The sequence below is a fragment of the Lichenostomus cassidix genome, chromosome 2 (assembly GCF_008360975.1).
Source record: "Lichenostomus cassidix isolate B80296 chromosome 2, HeHo_3.0, whole genome shotgun sequence".
Classification (NCBI taxonomy): Eukaryota; Metazoa; Chordata; class Aves; order Passeriformes; family Meliphagidae; genus Lichenostomus; species Lichenostomus cassidix.
Genome location: NC_139482.1, coordinates 108,992,713 through 109,007,584, shown reverse-complemented (window position 1 = coordinate 109,007,584; position 14,872 = coordinate 108,992,713). Strand labels below are relative to the sequence as shown.

The 14,872-nt window shown below is 37.5% G+C and overlaps 1 protein-coding gene across 3 annotated transcripts in view; it reads right to left on the bottom strand.

Moving 5' to 3' along the window:
- The window catches only part of ASXL3 (ASXL transcriptional regulator 3), a 127,217-nt gene that overhangs the window by 39,419 nt on the left and 72,926 nt on the right, over positions 1-14,872 (bottom strand). For 2 of the 3 annotated variants that reach the window (XM_085052767.1, XM_085052766.1), the window contains exons 3-6: positions 14,077-14,454; positions 6,634-6,751; positions 5,591-5,710; positions 1,006-1,169 (exon numbers count right to left, since the gene is read on the bottom strand). In XM_085052767.1, coding sequence (XP_084908893.1) covers positions 1,006-1,169; positions 5,591-5,710; positions 6,634-6,751; positions 14,077-14,178 — 504 coding nt within the window. In that variant the 5' untranslated portion in view covers positions 14,179-14,454. The remainder of the gene's footprint in view (positions 1-1,005; positions 1,170-5,590; positions 5,711-6,633; positions 6,752-14,076; positions 14,455-14,872) is intronic. The other variant, XM_085052768.1, reaches the window with a different exon arrangement.

The following is a 14,872-nucleotide window of genomic DNA, read 5'->3' as shown; positions in this document are numbered from 1 at the left end:
ATTTTTCTTTCTCTTTTTGTGTCATATTTGCATTTCTTCTCCCTGCTTTAGTGGTAGACTAACTACTAACAGTTTAAGAAATGAAATCTGCAATACTTAAATTAAACACTGATTTAAGATGCAGGTTAAATTGGTCATTTAAGTAATCTGCATTCTCTAGTTATTACATTAAAAGAGGGATACTGACCATTTGAAAAAATTATAATGCCCTATCTAGATAAGTTAATGACTCTGAATTAAGTGCATGAGTTTTCCCCCCTGAAACTGGTAAGACTGTTTGAATCCCTAAGTGAGGCAAGAAAATGAAATTGGTTTGCAGTCTCCTTTCTATTTTAATTACTAGGTATACTGGAAAGACTTTCTTCTTGCTCTAAGAAACCCTGCAATCTGACCAACAAATGCAGGAAGGACCAGACACCGTAGGAAAGATCATGAAATTGAAATACTATTTCCAAATCCTTCTCTTCACCAGATCCAAGCACACAGCCATAAGCTCTGGAGAAGATGTTCCTTACAAAAGATGTGAATGAATGGATTCAGTGCACTGGAGCTGAGAAAGCATATGCAGACTTGTGTAAAAGGTGAAGAGCAGGAGAAAAAACTATCAGAACTAATATTGACCTGGACATTGCTGGCAGAGCACCAAGGAAGACCAGAGGTGAAAAGAGACTCAAAATAAATAAAGTCTTGAGAATGAGAAGTTTATCTTCAACACCATAGGCAGAAAAGCTAATTAAGAGATTTGGCAAGTTTGAAAGATTTGCTGCCCAGTTTCCATTTAGATAAATGAGGGAGCTCCAGAGTTTTCAGGAAGCAAAGAAGCAGGAACTGGTTTTAATAGATAAACTTTACCGTTGTTCTACATCTAACAGTTTTACCGACGAAAGTATGAGGATTTTCTCCTTATTATTTCCTGGAACAATTCCTAGGCAGTTAAATCAGCCTATGCAAACACACTGCAAAAAAAGTATCTCATTTAAAAAAAAAATTGTATATGCTACTTACCTGCCTGTCTACTTCTGGAAGCAAAAGCAGGAGGTATTGTTGAAAATGCTGAGGTAAAGAAGCAAAGGTGTGTTTATTTATTAAAGCCCTCAGGTTAGTGTTCACTAGAATAGATCCCGGTGTTTCTATGTCAATATCCTCAGCTTTGGTCCATTTCAAATGTCCTGGAGTAAATAAACAGAAATAACTTTAAACATAAATAAAGGAAGAGAGTAGGAACAAGTCTTCTTTTTAAGTTTTTAGCTTTTATTGTATAATACAGTAAGCTCTAGAGAAATGGCACTCTGAGAAGGGTAACACAGCCTTTTCTATGTGCCTTAACAGCTTTTATATTTCCTGCATTTGTCTCTTGACCTCTTACAGGATCCATGTTCCAGTCAACATCACAGCTGACATATTCTTACTTCCATCTCAAGACCAACTCAACTCAATAGTTGCAGAAAATAATCCTGTCATGTCATCCACAATAATTATATAAGCACCTACTCTCAAGCAAAAGGCTGCTTGATGAGGCTGATGTGAATCATAAATTCTGGACAGCTTCTCTTTTGCCATCAGCAGTGCCCTATGGCCTTCACAACTTGTCCCATTGCACCTGCTAAAACTACCTGTGTGACTAGAGAGTGATCAAAGAGATGAAAATATTTAGTGTGTTAATATCTGAAAATGCGCATTTTTCAGAATTTTCCTCAGAACTGATGATCTAAAATGATCAACACACAGAAGGCAGCAGCAAGAATTACAAGATTAGAAAACAGGGTATGTGAGGAACAACACAAACCCAGGAGTAAGATAAAGACTCAGCAGAGGGAAAGGGAAATACATATATGGCTTATGCACAGTGCTACAGAATATGTCTTCTTACTTTACACAGTGGACAGAAAGGCTATCAGCTTAAACTCTTGCACAGTAAGAAATGTATCTGTTAAGATACTGGAAAAAGAAAGCTTTCAACCACCAAGAACAAGGAGACACTGGAGTAGATCCATAGGGAGGCATTACAGTCTCCATCAGTGGAAATCTTTTAAGAATATGTTAGACAAATACCTGTCAGGAATGATAGATGCATATCTGATTTTGACCTATGACTGGTGAACAAGTAAGATGACCATTGGAGATCCCATCTGGTCTGATTTTGTTAGTATTTCTAGGATAATATTTAGAAGATACTTTTCAAAGCTTCTTAAAGAGCTACCTGCTTCAAGGTATATATATATATACTGCTACAATCCTTTTTTCCTTCAAGTCTTTACATATCAAAGTCCAGGTGGCTCAAAAAACTCAAAAGCTTCTAACCCCTCCTAGGAAACTTCTTCAGGCTTTGGTCTGCTGTACTTTCAAATATTTCAATTATGATATAAGAGGGGTCTGAACTATACAAAACATAAACTCCATCAGAATCTCTGAAAAAGCAATTACAAGAATATTCCACTGCTATGAGCAACGATGGAATTTGACATTTACATAGGACCTCTCAGCAACAATTACAACTGACATGTGAAAAAGAATAAATATGTTTTGCAAATGAGAGAATCTGGGCATACTGATTATTAGGAATGTCTCAAATGCTACAAACTACTTAACAGTAACATGAATAAAAGGAATGCAATTATGCTTTAGATTTCTTAGAGGACCCATGATGGTCTCTTCCCTGAAAGTCTGTAACCCCAAAAAATACATATGCAAGAAAATGCAGATTTGTAAATTCTAAAACCTCCACTTCAGTCACAGCCTCCCCCAAACATTCTTGCAATTTTATTTTATTTTTCAACAGAAAATAGTAACTGAATGAGACAAAGACTACTTTGCACTCAGCACAGGATAACCTTTTCCAACTCATATTTTCAACATCCTCTATTTCAGTACAGCAAAGACTCCATTACAAACAAATGAATGCCCTGTTATACAGGACAATTGCATGGAAGAAGTGCCCATTTTCATGAATGCATCACAATAAACTATCCTCACCATCTGTTCCACCCACTAAATATAAATGTAAAAAGAACACAGTCCCTGAGTGTAACACAAGTTGTATGATGCACTGAATTTTAATGCCTGTATGTATATTCTCTTCTTTAATCAATACAAAATACATATCCCCATCTTCTAAGTGACTCCAAATTAGAGTAACATTTTCCTCAGCTAGCGCTTCATACCCTATGGGAGGGCATACACACAGAGATAATCCAAACTGAAAGAAGATACAGGACTGCAAAATCAGCAACGTCCTTCTGTGGCAGATATTCTAATAGCATGAAAAGCCCAAGACAAAAAGTCAAACCTAAATTTTCTGATTTATTTGACCTGCTATCATTTACAGAACACTATGGAGGTTTTATCAGCTTCTGGAAGAAATGTGTGTATTACATCTCGGCCAGTAGCAAGCTGTGGATGCCCACCACAGCCCTACTTAAAAAAAACAACCCTGAAAATCTACTCAGAGGAACAACAAATTCTCTCTCCTGCACCCTTCCTACGGCTAATTCAGGATCTGTACAGCAGGTCCCAAGTTTGTAATAAGATTTAGTGAAGTATTTGGGAGATGTATGGAAGTATGACACTACTGTATCACTAATCATAGCTCTGAGAGAAGTTTATGACAAAATGTGTGCCAATGTTTTTTATGTTGTTTTCCACAGAGAAAGATATTTTGAATCCCTATATAGTTCAGGGGTATCACTGTTCAGATCAGAAATAGAAGCTGTAAGATAAGAGAAAAAATCAGGCTTTGCAGCCTTGGAAAATAATAAGTCTCCAACATAGAGAATTAACTATAAGGAGATGGGAGCACCATGGTTCTACATCCACACATAAAAATGAAAACAGGACAGAAATCACACAGGTGGCAGAATCTGTCAACTAAAAGGGAAAAAAAGTCATAGTATTTAATCAGAACTCAGAAAGTCTACCAAACACAACATGTAGTCGATGTTGGGCGGATCAGCAGAGTTTCAGACAATGAAACAATACCTGGAGCTGAATTGTGCGCTACACAGGACCATGTACCCATTCTCAAAGCTGCTCAACAACTGCTCTTTTAGCATTCCAAGAAGTGTTGTGTCATGAGAGAAACATTTCAGCAGGTACAGGAACAGAAACCCTTCAACCTTATACAGAGTTCCCTGCATTCCATACATGGAGTCCCAAAAGGCCAGTGGATTTATTTTCCAGAAGCCACAAAAATCCCCCTAATGAATTAATTTGATATCATCAGCCAACAGTTGATGTAATATCTGAAGATGGGGAGGAAGATATACTTGAAATGATGTATCTCAGTCTTAGACATAGAGAAAAATTCCAGGAAATCATCTAAAATTGAACATAACTTTGCCCAGCAAAAACTGTACCACTGAAGGAATATTGTCCATTTTGAATAATGATGCTGGATCAACATAGAGAACTATCTATACATATGGGACTCATTTATAATCTATAGAAATGGTATGTATGAAACTGAAGTACGTTTTCATGGGAGGCTGTGATACAGTAAGACTTGTAGGTTTCATTGTCAGCAACAGGCAATAGCATATTTAAAAACTCACCTATGGCATTGAGAACGTAAAGTGCCTTGGAGCTATTTTACAGGACCTTTATATATAAAAATAGGACTAGGCTGGATGATTAATAAAGAAGAACAATCTTATCCCCACAAAGACAGACATAAAATAACTTTTAGGATTTAGCCACTTTAGCACGTTTGTTATCTTTTCCAACATGGCCACATTGCAAAATACTTCTTTAAATGATTCAGCATTCTGCTGAATGGAAAAAGTACTTTGCAAAGATAAAGAAACAGTTATGTCATTATTTGACTTTACTTAAGAAGAGACAAGAGTCTTAGTGAACACTACATTTTGTGCTCCCTAGGGAACTTTTCCAATTAAATTTCATGCAGAGCAGGAAAATCTGCCTATCACATGGAGATTGAGAATTTACTCTTAGCATCTCTTCAGAGAAAATTCTTTGTTAATTACAGAACATGATCCATGAACCTTGCTAAAAAACCCACAGAAAATAAAACCAGAAACTGCATCTATCACCTCAAGAGATGTAGCTTCAAAGTAATTACAAATCCAACTGAAGAAATAAATCAATCAAAGAAGGAGAACCAACCAAAAAATTTTATGCCAGATCTCTATATGACATTCAATAATGCAAATTAAAAAAGAGAAGGTTAGCTTCTAATAGGGCAAGCATGTAAGCAAATATGTGACTAACTCTGGGAATAGATGTATATTAGATGGCAAGCAAATTCACCATAAAGAAAGAGTATCTGTTACACCCCACTCCCAGCCCCCAAAAAATCATTGCATAACAATTAGAATCTAATTGCTAAATCACCTCTCTGCCTGCAGTTGCTTAGGTCTGTCAAACTTTAAAAAGCAACTACAGAAAATCATTCTGGGGAGGAAAAAAAAATTGACCATGGATTTTCCAAGTAGACAGAAAGATATCTTCTCGAGAGAGGGTCAGCTGAGTTTGCAAAAGGGACAGGCAAACAAGGAAAATAAAACTTTTCAAGAAAATACAGAGTTTAGAAAAACATCAGTATTATAAGTAAGATATTTATTTTACTCCTACTCACCTAAACCAGATTTTTTTAACCTCTTTAAGTGCTGGCTTGTTTGTTTTCCAGTTGGAGACTTTTGCCCATGTTTCATCTCCTTATCAGAACCATCTGCTTCACCATTTTTAGATTCAGATCCTTTGGAGAAAATAAAATCCCTCAAATATGATGCTTTTGCACTTTTACTAACAATCCCCTCAGCACCCCCTACACCGTAAACAAAACAAAAATAGAATTTTTAAAAAAATTGACATCTTCTTGCTGAAAGGCAATATACTTTTCTGGTCACAATACAATTCCTCCTCATCAGAGGAATTGGAAGTAAAAGCTCAATAAATCAATTAAGTACTGAAAACTAAAGTTTACTGAACATGGCAGTCAATAAAAATGTTCACTGATCTAATAAAAATAACATAGTTCTATAATGCCCAAGAGATATTTTAAAAAATATTTTAACCTCAAGTTATGGGGCAGTAAAGCAATCTAAGGCTGAAAAAAGATCATTTCTTTGTGAAGAAACATTTAAAGAAAAGATATGTTTGGAAAAACAATTGTCAATTTGTGTTAAACACAGACACAGAAATCTCTTAAAATGAAGCAACTTAGCCACGAGAGGTAAAGGTCAAGGTTATGCTGCAGTGATAAGCATGGTATAAGGAGAAGAAAAGCTAACAAAAGGATTTGAGTATGGCAATGCAGAACTGAGACACAAATTCACATTCACAGAGAAGCTTGCCTTCCCCCCCGCCCGCTTTTTATGGCATTGAATACCAGCATGTGGTCCTCTATTAGAGCTCCAGAGCTAAACAAAATGTTACTTTGCATTCCTTTAAAGCTGCTGCTATTACCAATTGTCATTTTACTGTGTGCCTTCAGTTCTTTATTAACGAAAAATCTCCATCCCTGAGACACGAGACTTGATAAAGAAATAAAGATGTTAAACAAAGCCACCCAGTGGAAATAGTATTTCAGCAATTCCAAATTCTGTATGCTACACAGCTGATTCAGAGGAAGGCTCTGCAACTGGAGCTGATCTTGCAAACGGTCCTTTAGCTATTTACCTGAAGGTGAATCCGACTGCTCATCGGACACCTTTAATGGTGTCAAAACAACACGAGGAACAGTCTTGTTTACCATCATTGAGACTCCATTTCTTCTTTTCTGCTGTTGTCTTAAAGCCTACAAAAACGATAACAAAACATAAAACTGTAGCAAAAAATAATGCTTATAAGTGAATTACACATGACATTTCTGTACCATTAAATTGAATCCCTTAAAATAAGCATATTTTACACAGCTACTGACTTGCCAGACTTCACACTTGTCCTCTTTATGTCATTTTCTTTTAAAATATAAAATCAGGCTTTTTTCCTTTTTTTTATAGAGAAAGAAGATGCACCTTAGATCATTTTCCAATCCAGTTTTGACAACAAAGAAGCACGTAACTGTTAGCACTACCTTAACAGCACAAAGTGATAACCCATGAAATGTGAAACTAAGACTTCCAAAAAAAAAAAAAATAATAATAAAACCAAAATGTTTCAAAACCAGAATAAAAATATATATGTCTGCATATCTCTCGCAGGTGCATCCTCTCCAGTATACTGCTCAGTCAATCAAGTTAACACAGAGTGTCATCAGTATGTACAGCATGTAAGGACTACAGTATTGATGCACTCACTCAGCCGTGAGTAGTGCTGCACAAAATCACTGAACATGGCAGGAATCATTTATTTTCGTGAAGGGAATCAGTCCTAATCTTGGAAACCTTGCAGCATTTGGCTTCTGTCTGTTTGACTTTGGGCATTAACCTTCAGAACACGAACATGATGGTGTTCTGGCAAATCTGGGGAAAAATGATACACGAATAAATCTCTACAAATGGAAGTGCTTTGTGTTTCATAAATGTATTGAATACAGAGCTGATAATGTAATATAAAATATTTAAAGATTAGCAATAGCAAATACCCATCAGACTGTTTTATATGGAAAATGATATCTCATTCAAAAGGTCTTCAAATATACAAATATGAATACCTGCCAATTAATACATCTGCAAGCATTAAAATTCTGGAATTAATCAGAATGGGCTGGGCTTAATACAGATCTCTCTTAGCTTCCTGTCTATTTTTCTCCATTCTTACCGTGCACTGTATTTTTCAATTGTGATTTGTGCTATGAACTTGGGGGATTTATTAAAGTAATACCATATCAACAAGGAACATATTTAATATGAATTGTCCCTATAGGTTTATGAGCATGAATGACTGATGCCCTATAAGGTTTAAGTCTGTAACTTTAATGGATTGTAATACCTTTCCAGATTGTTCACATAGCTAAATAATAGGGGAAAAAAAAATCTCTGAGAAGAAAGAAATCGATATTGGTCTATTCCTCTAAATAACAGTCTACACAACATAAAATACACCAGGCCACATAGAAGCTATTTCATGGATTAACCCATTTTATTGTACTGCTCAAAAGACACGTAAGCACTGTGCAATAAAAAGCAAATTAGAACACTTGAAATCAAACAAAGAGAGGAGGCTGGTCAGATCTGTGCTGAACCAAAGAAGCAGTAGAAAGCCATAAAGAACAGCCTATACTTCAAACATTTTTGAGACAGAAAATTCGTACTGCTATTGAGCAAGCACAGCCAGACTTGCGGACAGAAATTATATAGAGTTAACATTTCTCAAAAATTCCCCAAAATTCCATAAATGACCCTGCAAACCTAAGTGTCAAACCAGGCGATCCTTAATTAACAGTAATACCACTGAGACAGTGGGAAAGAGTTCACTAAAAATGAACTGAAAAGACAGGCAATGTCTGCACCAGCAAAACACCAGTATAACCACAACCCAAACTTTGTATCATGGTGCCCCACACCCCTATTTGCCTGATGTCATCCCGATGTCATCCTCCCTAGACAAATGGTTAAGAGCCCAAACAATGCTCCATGTTCTCCTCCTGCCTCCTCTTGACTTTCCAAGGCAATTTCCACCTCTACCAAGGGTCCATAGCCTTGCTGCCAGCATCCATAAGGAAATACCATTTTAACAATTTATACAGCCACTGTGGCAAAGGCAGACTCTTTGCCAAGCCTCACAGTTGATTTTCAGTGCTTAGACTGCACTCCCATGAAGGAGAGAAAGGAACCAGCAGTGTGTCCACCAGCAGTGACAGGCGCTCAACATTCATGCACCTGAGGTGACACTCGTGCTGCCTGAGCAGGGGCAGCAGTACCCAGTCTTTGTCAGGTGCACCACTTACCTTCTTTTGTGTTACTGGCAGACCCCTTGGGGCCCTTCAGCACACAATTATGACACTGATCTTGCATTTCCAAGAAACACAGACCCACCCAAGCCCATGGAGCACTAATGCAAGACACTCCCTGGACACTTAGATGAGGAAAAAACAGCTGGGAGCAGACAAAGCTACCAGAACTATTTACTTTGAGGCAGAGTACACTTCTTGAGCTACAGGCTGAGCACCTCTATATATGAGGGTCAAGCACAGAGGTTAAAGACACCATTTCCCTTTGACGCACATGTTTTTTTCAGGGTTTCTTTCTCCCTAACATCCGCTGATTCACTGCCAGTCCCTTCCCCTTCTCCTCCAGTTTCACAGTGCAAGGAACCCAAACAGTGCTCAAGTTAAGTCTGAAAATCAGGTACAACTCAAGCTGACAGTAAACTACACACCTCTGAAGGACAGGCTGTAGAAAAAACCCCAAAACACCCCTCCCAAACCCAACCACTATGTGGGGACATTAAAATTTAAGTAAAACTTTTAACACCAAGTTAATGAATTACCAATGAATTAACCTGTGTACAGAGAATAGACACACAATCTTCCCCATGCCTCTCTCTTTTCATTTGTCAAATGAAAGATATGAGGCAGGGGAGGAGGGTACAAAGATATAAAGCAAATAATCTAACATGATTTGCAGGGTAAAAAGATGGCTGAGATTCTGCACAGACATTCTTTTTTTGATATGCCCAGCTAATCACAACAATTTTGTGTTAAATTGTCCTTTGAATTTGAAGCTGGAGGGTCTGAAATTTTGGGTAGACAAGTCTTTGCAAGACAACACTAGGAGCAACCCAGTGGTGGGAGAAACTGCTGACTGACACCCAGTTACAAGGGAAGCCAAACACCAGAAGGAGTTAAGAATAAATGAAGGAAAATCTCTGTAGTCTCTGCTGAGGACAAATATATAACTTCTCTACACCTAGCCTGAGGGATATTCATTTTAGAACACAAGTCTACTGTAGGATAAGACAAGAATCTTGTAACCCAAGATTAATTCTACTTAGCTGGAAAGTCAATGAGATTACTCCAAGTGAAACATGCACCAAATGCCTGCTATACTGAGCTTTTAGTGCACCAAGCTAATTTAGTGCTTTCCTAGTCACCACAGCCAAATAAATCAAATTTATAACTAGCACTGAAGAAAATGAGAAATGTTGTAACTTATTCCACGGAAAAATGGTTCCAGATTTCACTGTAGATACGGAAACAGTAACTAACACATACTACATCTTTTACTGACACAGCCTTTTGCATCTCATCCATATTTAGAGATATATAACCTCCTAGCTGGACTTCCTGCAAACTGCAAGAAACGGATGATGATTTTACCAAATGGTAAGGTGTCATTTTCATTATGGAAAGTTAGAGAAAAACACATGTAGCACATACGATAGCTTACATAAAGAATATTTTTCTTTAATGAGACTCTACATTTACAATTTCAAATGCATTCAATCACTTCATGCTAAATGCTTGAGTTAAAAAAGCCGCAAGCTTTAAACACCTAGAACTGATCACTGTTGAAGTATTTTGTAAGATATTACTACCATCCTATTTGTACAGCAAATAAATCAAAAGAAAGAAAGAAAATGAAAGTTCATGTAATACACAAGTTAAAACATTAAAAAGCTCTCTTAAAATCACCACCAAAATATAATACTTACATCCAGCCTTTCACAAGCAGATTTGCAAAGGACATCTGTGAATCTCTCGCACATAATGAGTATGGAGAATTCCCAATATTCCCATTCATAAAAATGAACCTGTGACCATCTGTTGAATAACACTGCCATGGTCATTATACAACACTTGGCATAATTATTTGGTTTAATGAAGTTATTTTTATTGCCAAAATCTTGAAGTAAACTATCAATCCATTTTCATCCAAAGAACTCAAAATAAAATAAAAATATGAGAATTGAGAAACATAAACTCTGAAGATAGATGACAAAAGAAAAACACCATGAAATTAACAGTGAAATTCTAATTACAAGCGTTTGTTTTTTTTTAAATAAAAGGTGACAAAAACAAGGTTCCTTCTTTTTTCAGGGAGTTTCTATCCCTACTGGAGTATAGCAGTATTTTGGAGGTTGCATGAATGCCATTATATGCTCTTAAGAATACTAATTTCATGTTTAGTTGATCTTAACACAGGAGAGACTTCTTCACCCATGAGACAAAATGGTTGACTCTCTTCAGTAAAAACTTATTAAGTCATCTTTCAAGTAGGAATGAAAGGAAACAATATAAGCTAAAAGGTAACTGGAGATGGGGGCAAAATACCTCCCCAAAAGATCACCAAAAGCAAAATGTCAAGCTCTGTGCCCTGATTTTACTGCTGCTTGGCAATTTTTTAAAATTATTTTTTCTTTCCCAAATCTTTTCAACTCAGAATGAAAAAATGCAGCACACAGATAAACCATTAATGCAGAAAACCACTTTCATTTAAGCTTAAATGCGTGACATGCTGAGAATGTTAAAAATTAAGTTATTAACAACAAAGACATGTAACACTTGGTTGCATTAAGCAACATCGTCCCAGATTTCTACTTGTTCCATAAATGTCAAGTCTACATTCTGAAACTCATGTCATGAAACATAACCTTTGAAATTTCACACATTATGGATCAGAAATGTTGTAAAACTATGGAATTCTTCCATTCTGCCATGTGAAAACACAAGCTATGATACACTGAGCAAAGTGTCCTGCACAAAATAAGTAACAACTCTACATCAGGGTTATGGATCCCAAATTGACAAAGAAGAATCAGGTTTATGGTTTATCACTGATTCACTTAACACCACCATAAAATTCAGTCTTTGTCCTCCCTCTCACCCTCATTTTGTTTGTAAAATTAAGAGCCTTTAATTCCCACATCTCTGTTAAATTAAAATTTCTCAGGGGCAACCTGTTTCATGGATAGACAGAGCAGTTAAACTAAAGCAGTAAGCACCACAAATCATGAAGAATAAACCCATTATTACTTTTGGATCCCACTAATTCTTATATTAAACATAAACAAAGTACACAGTTATAAGCACGCAAACATAAGATTAAAACACAATAAAGATGTCCTATGGAAACAACTACAAAGTGCCATTTCCAAAGCAAATTAATTTACTTCCACCCAGACTAGTACACTAAACATGTCAGTATGGTGCCAAGTGTACACAATTGATCATCTGGAGATGAAGAGTAGTGTCAGAATCAGCAGGATGGAAGTTTGCTGACCTGGGGTTTATTTTCAAACAAATGCTAACACCTTCTCAAATAAGCATCTATTTTTGCCCCATGCCATCCTACTACCTTGTGATATTTACATCTGTATTTGGAATAAAAAGAATGTCTTGCTTGCGTATTTGCTCTTTAGGTGTCAGTAGGGCTCAGGGTCTCTCTGTAGGACTACAGTACACATCAACCCTGAACATCTACCTGTGTACCAACCCACACTGAACTGAAGTGTTTGGACCTATGTGGGGCAGAGAGCAGAAATGTGTGTGTTTGTATGTTCATGTCTGTACACCTGCAAGCCAGCACCACTTTCTACAGGACTGCAATAGTGCAGCCACAGCTACAGCTGCTGCAGATCATGACAGACTGCAAAGCAAATGTTTTTGGTGCTTTCCCAACCACAGAAACAAGGACAAAAAACACATGTGATGTGTTCAATGTCTGTTTTGACTTGCATGTGAATGGGAATGATGATGGCATATGCATCAATTCAGTGAAAGCTTTTTTCCAGAGAGAAGCATTTGGTTTTTTTTATGGTTTGTGTAGTATTGAGCTAGTAACATCTATCACCTGAAGGGTGTTTTATGGGGGTATCTGTTCTTTGGCACAAAAAAGCACATACAGGTAAGGAAATGGTTTGTAGAAAGCTGTTAAAAACCAAATTAAAATAAAGATAGCAATGTCAATACAAAATCTTAAAACCATAATCAGTATTTTTCATTAGGTCAAATTTTCAAACACACCCTGCACAAAACATACATCAGGGGCTTCAGGGCTAGACTACTACTCCCCAGATAAAAAAATCTTCTCATATTACTTCTCAGAGAATTTACACTGCACCAATGTGAGCAGTGTAATGTCTTTCTGCCTGACATCCTGTTTCAGCCTGGGTACTCCTGCTTACCCACACATCCTGAGCACACAGCCTTCTGGGGACCTACCCAATAGCTCCTGGAACAGCAGCTGTAGATAACTGCTTGTCAACATTTTGTAGTAGGCTTCCTAGAGCTTTGAAGAGTGATGAGCTGTTCCAAATCCTGTTTTTTCCCTGAAAAGGCCAACACTTTCTAGGATGCACTTCAAAATCAAGGCATGATTCATTGTCACCTGGATATAATTTCACGTTACAAACTATTCAAATCAAATGCAGTTCTTTTCACATGGCCCAGAAGAAGATACTCACTTAGACATTCACTGCCACTATAAGGAAAAGTCATGTAACACCAGTGGAAAAGCTTAACTTGGACTAACCTCTAGTGTTTATATTTGTCATAAATACTAGAGCAATGACCAATCTACCTTCAGTAGTTCCCCAAGCTATGTAAAGGACAGGCTACTTAATGAAAAACATTATCAGACAAATGCAATGCTTAGAACTAGACTGCTATCTACAGCTTGAATATCTGAGACATGGAAAAACAACTGCACCTACAGAACAGAAGAAAGAGAATACTTTCAACCTGTATTTGTGAAGAAGATTCCACTACGTAGCAGTGGTAGGTTTAAACAAAGGTAATGCTCATGGCAGGATGCATTTTAAGTGAGGGATACTGTCCTACACTGAGGCAGAGGGGCAACTATGCTTCAACACAGTACTGTTCTGAAGTTGCTTTGAAATGCTTTAGTTATTTCTCAGACTAAGAAATCCTGTAAAATACATTTATTAAAACAGAAAAGGTGCAGGAGCGCTGTAAAAAGCATGCTGTGCAAACAATCCCAGAGGAGAAACAAGCAGAATGCCCCAACAACTGGGAGCTAGTTATTAAAAAGCAGTACCAAAAAGAAAGCAGGGATTGTGTGGATTCCTGTCCCTTTCTTTCCATCACAGGTATGGGCTGAGGACCAGGGGGATGACCCAGAAGAGAGTCTCAAAAACATTGTCCTGTGTCTTACCAAAGCACTGTGTTGAGCAGCTGGTACATGCTGCCCATGCATAGGGACCTTTAGAGGGACATACCGTGCAGCCAGCCTTCGGGCAATGCATGTACTCCCTGAACAGCTTCTGCTGGAACTCTTGCTCTCCCAGCTTCTTTTCCCCATTATGCAGTCTCCCTGCCATAGTTTCTCTGTCCTCTTCCCTAGACTTGTCTTGGCAATCAGAAAATCAGTTTAGTTTATCATCTTCGAGCTTCAATTTTCCTGAATGCATTTTGTAATCTCCAGTGTCCCTTCCCATGTCTCTCTAGAAGTCAAAAAGCAACATGTTTTCCTTCTTTTCCACTTGTTGTCAGGAAAATTTGTCAAGAATCATCACTTATGTTGCCAGACATCTGATCAAATGCTTCAGCTAGGGAGCCAGAATTCTCCAACTGTGGCATTGGTACATTTGTTGCATCTGAAATGAAACATAGGAAGATGGTTAACAGAGACACTGAGCAACTACAGCAAACTCTCTATAATGAGGAATTCTGTACAAAAATACCTCTCAGTTCACAGTGGATTTTCTGAGCCTTTCAGGAAGACACCCTGCACTTAAATTCTAAGTGATTAGGACAAAATCCTAATGATCTCTGCTGTCACCTTTGCTCCTTTGGGGTGAGGAAAGGAAAGCAGGGCAGGCAAGTATATCAGGCTTGTATTAGAGCACGTGAGGGAGTAGTTGCTCAAATGAGTCAAAGAGACACCACAGACAGACTCATACTGGATTACTTTCTATGGACAGCAATATGCTTCAAGATAACCTGCATCTGGCTGTAGTCAAGGAAAGAAGTCCTAACAGAATGAGTGTGGAGGGAGCAAGACTGGTGAGTTTG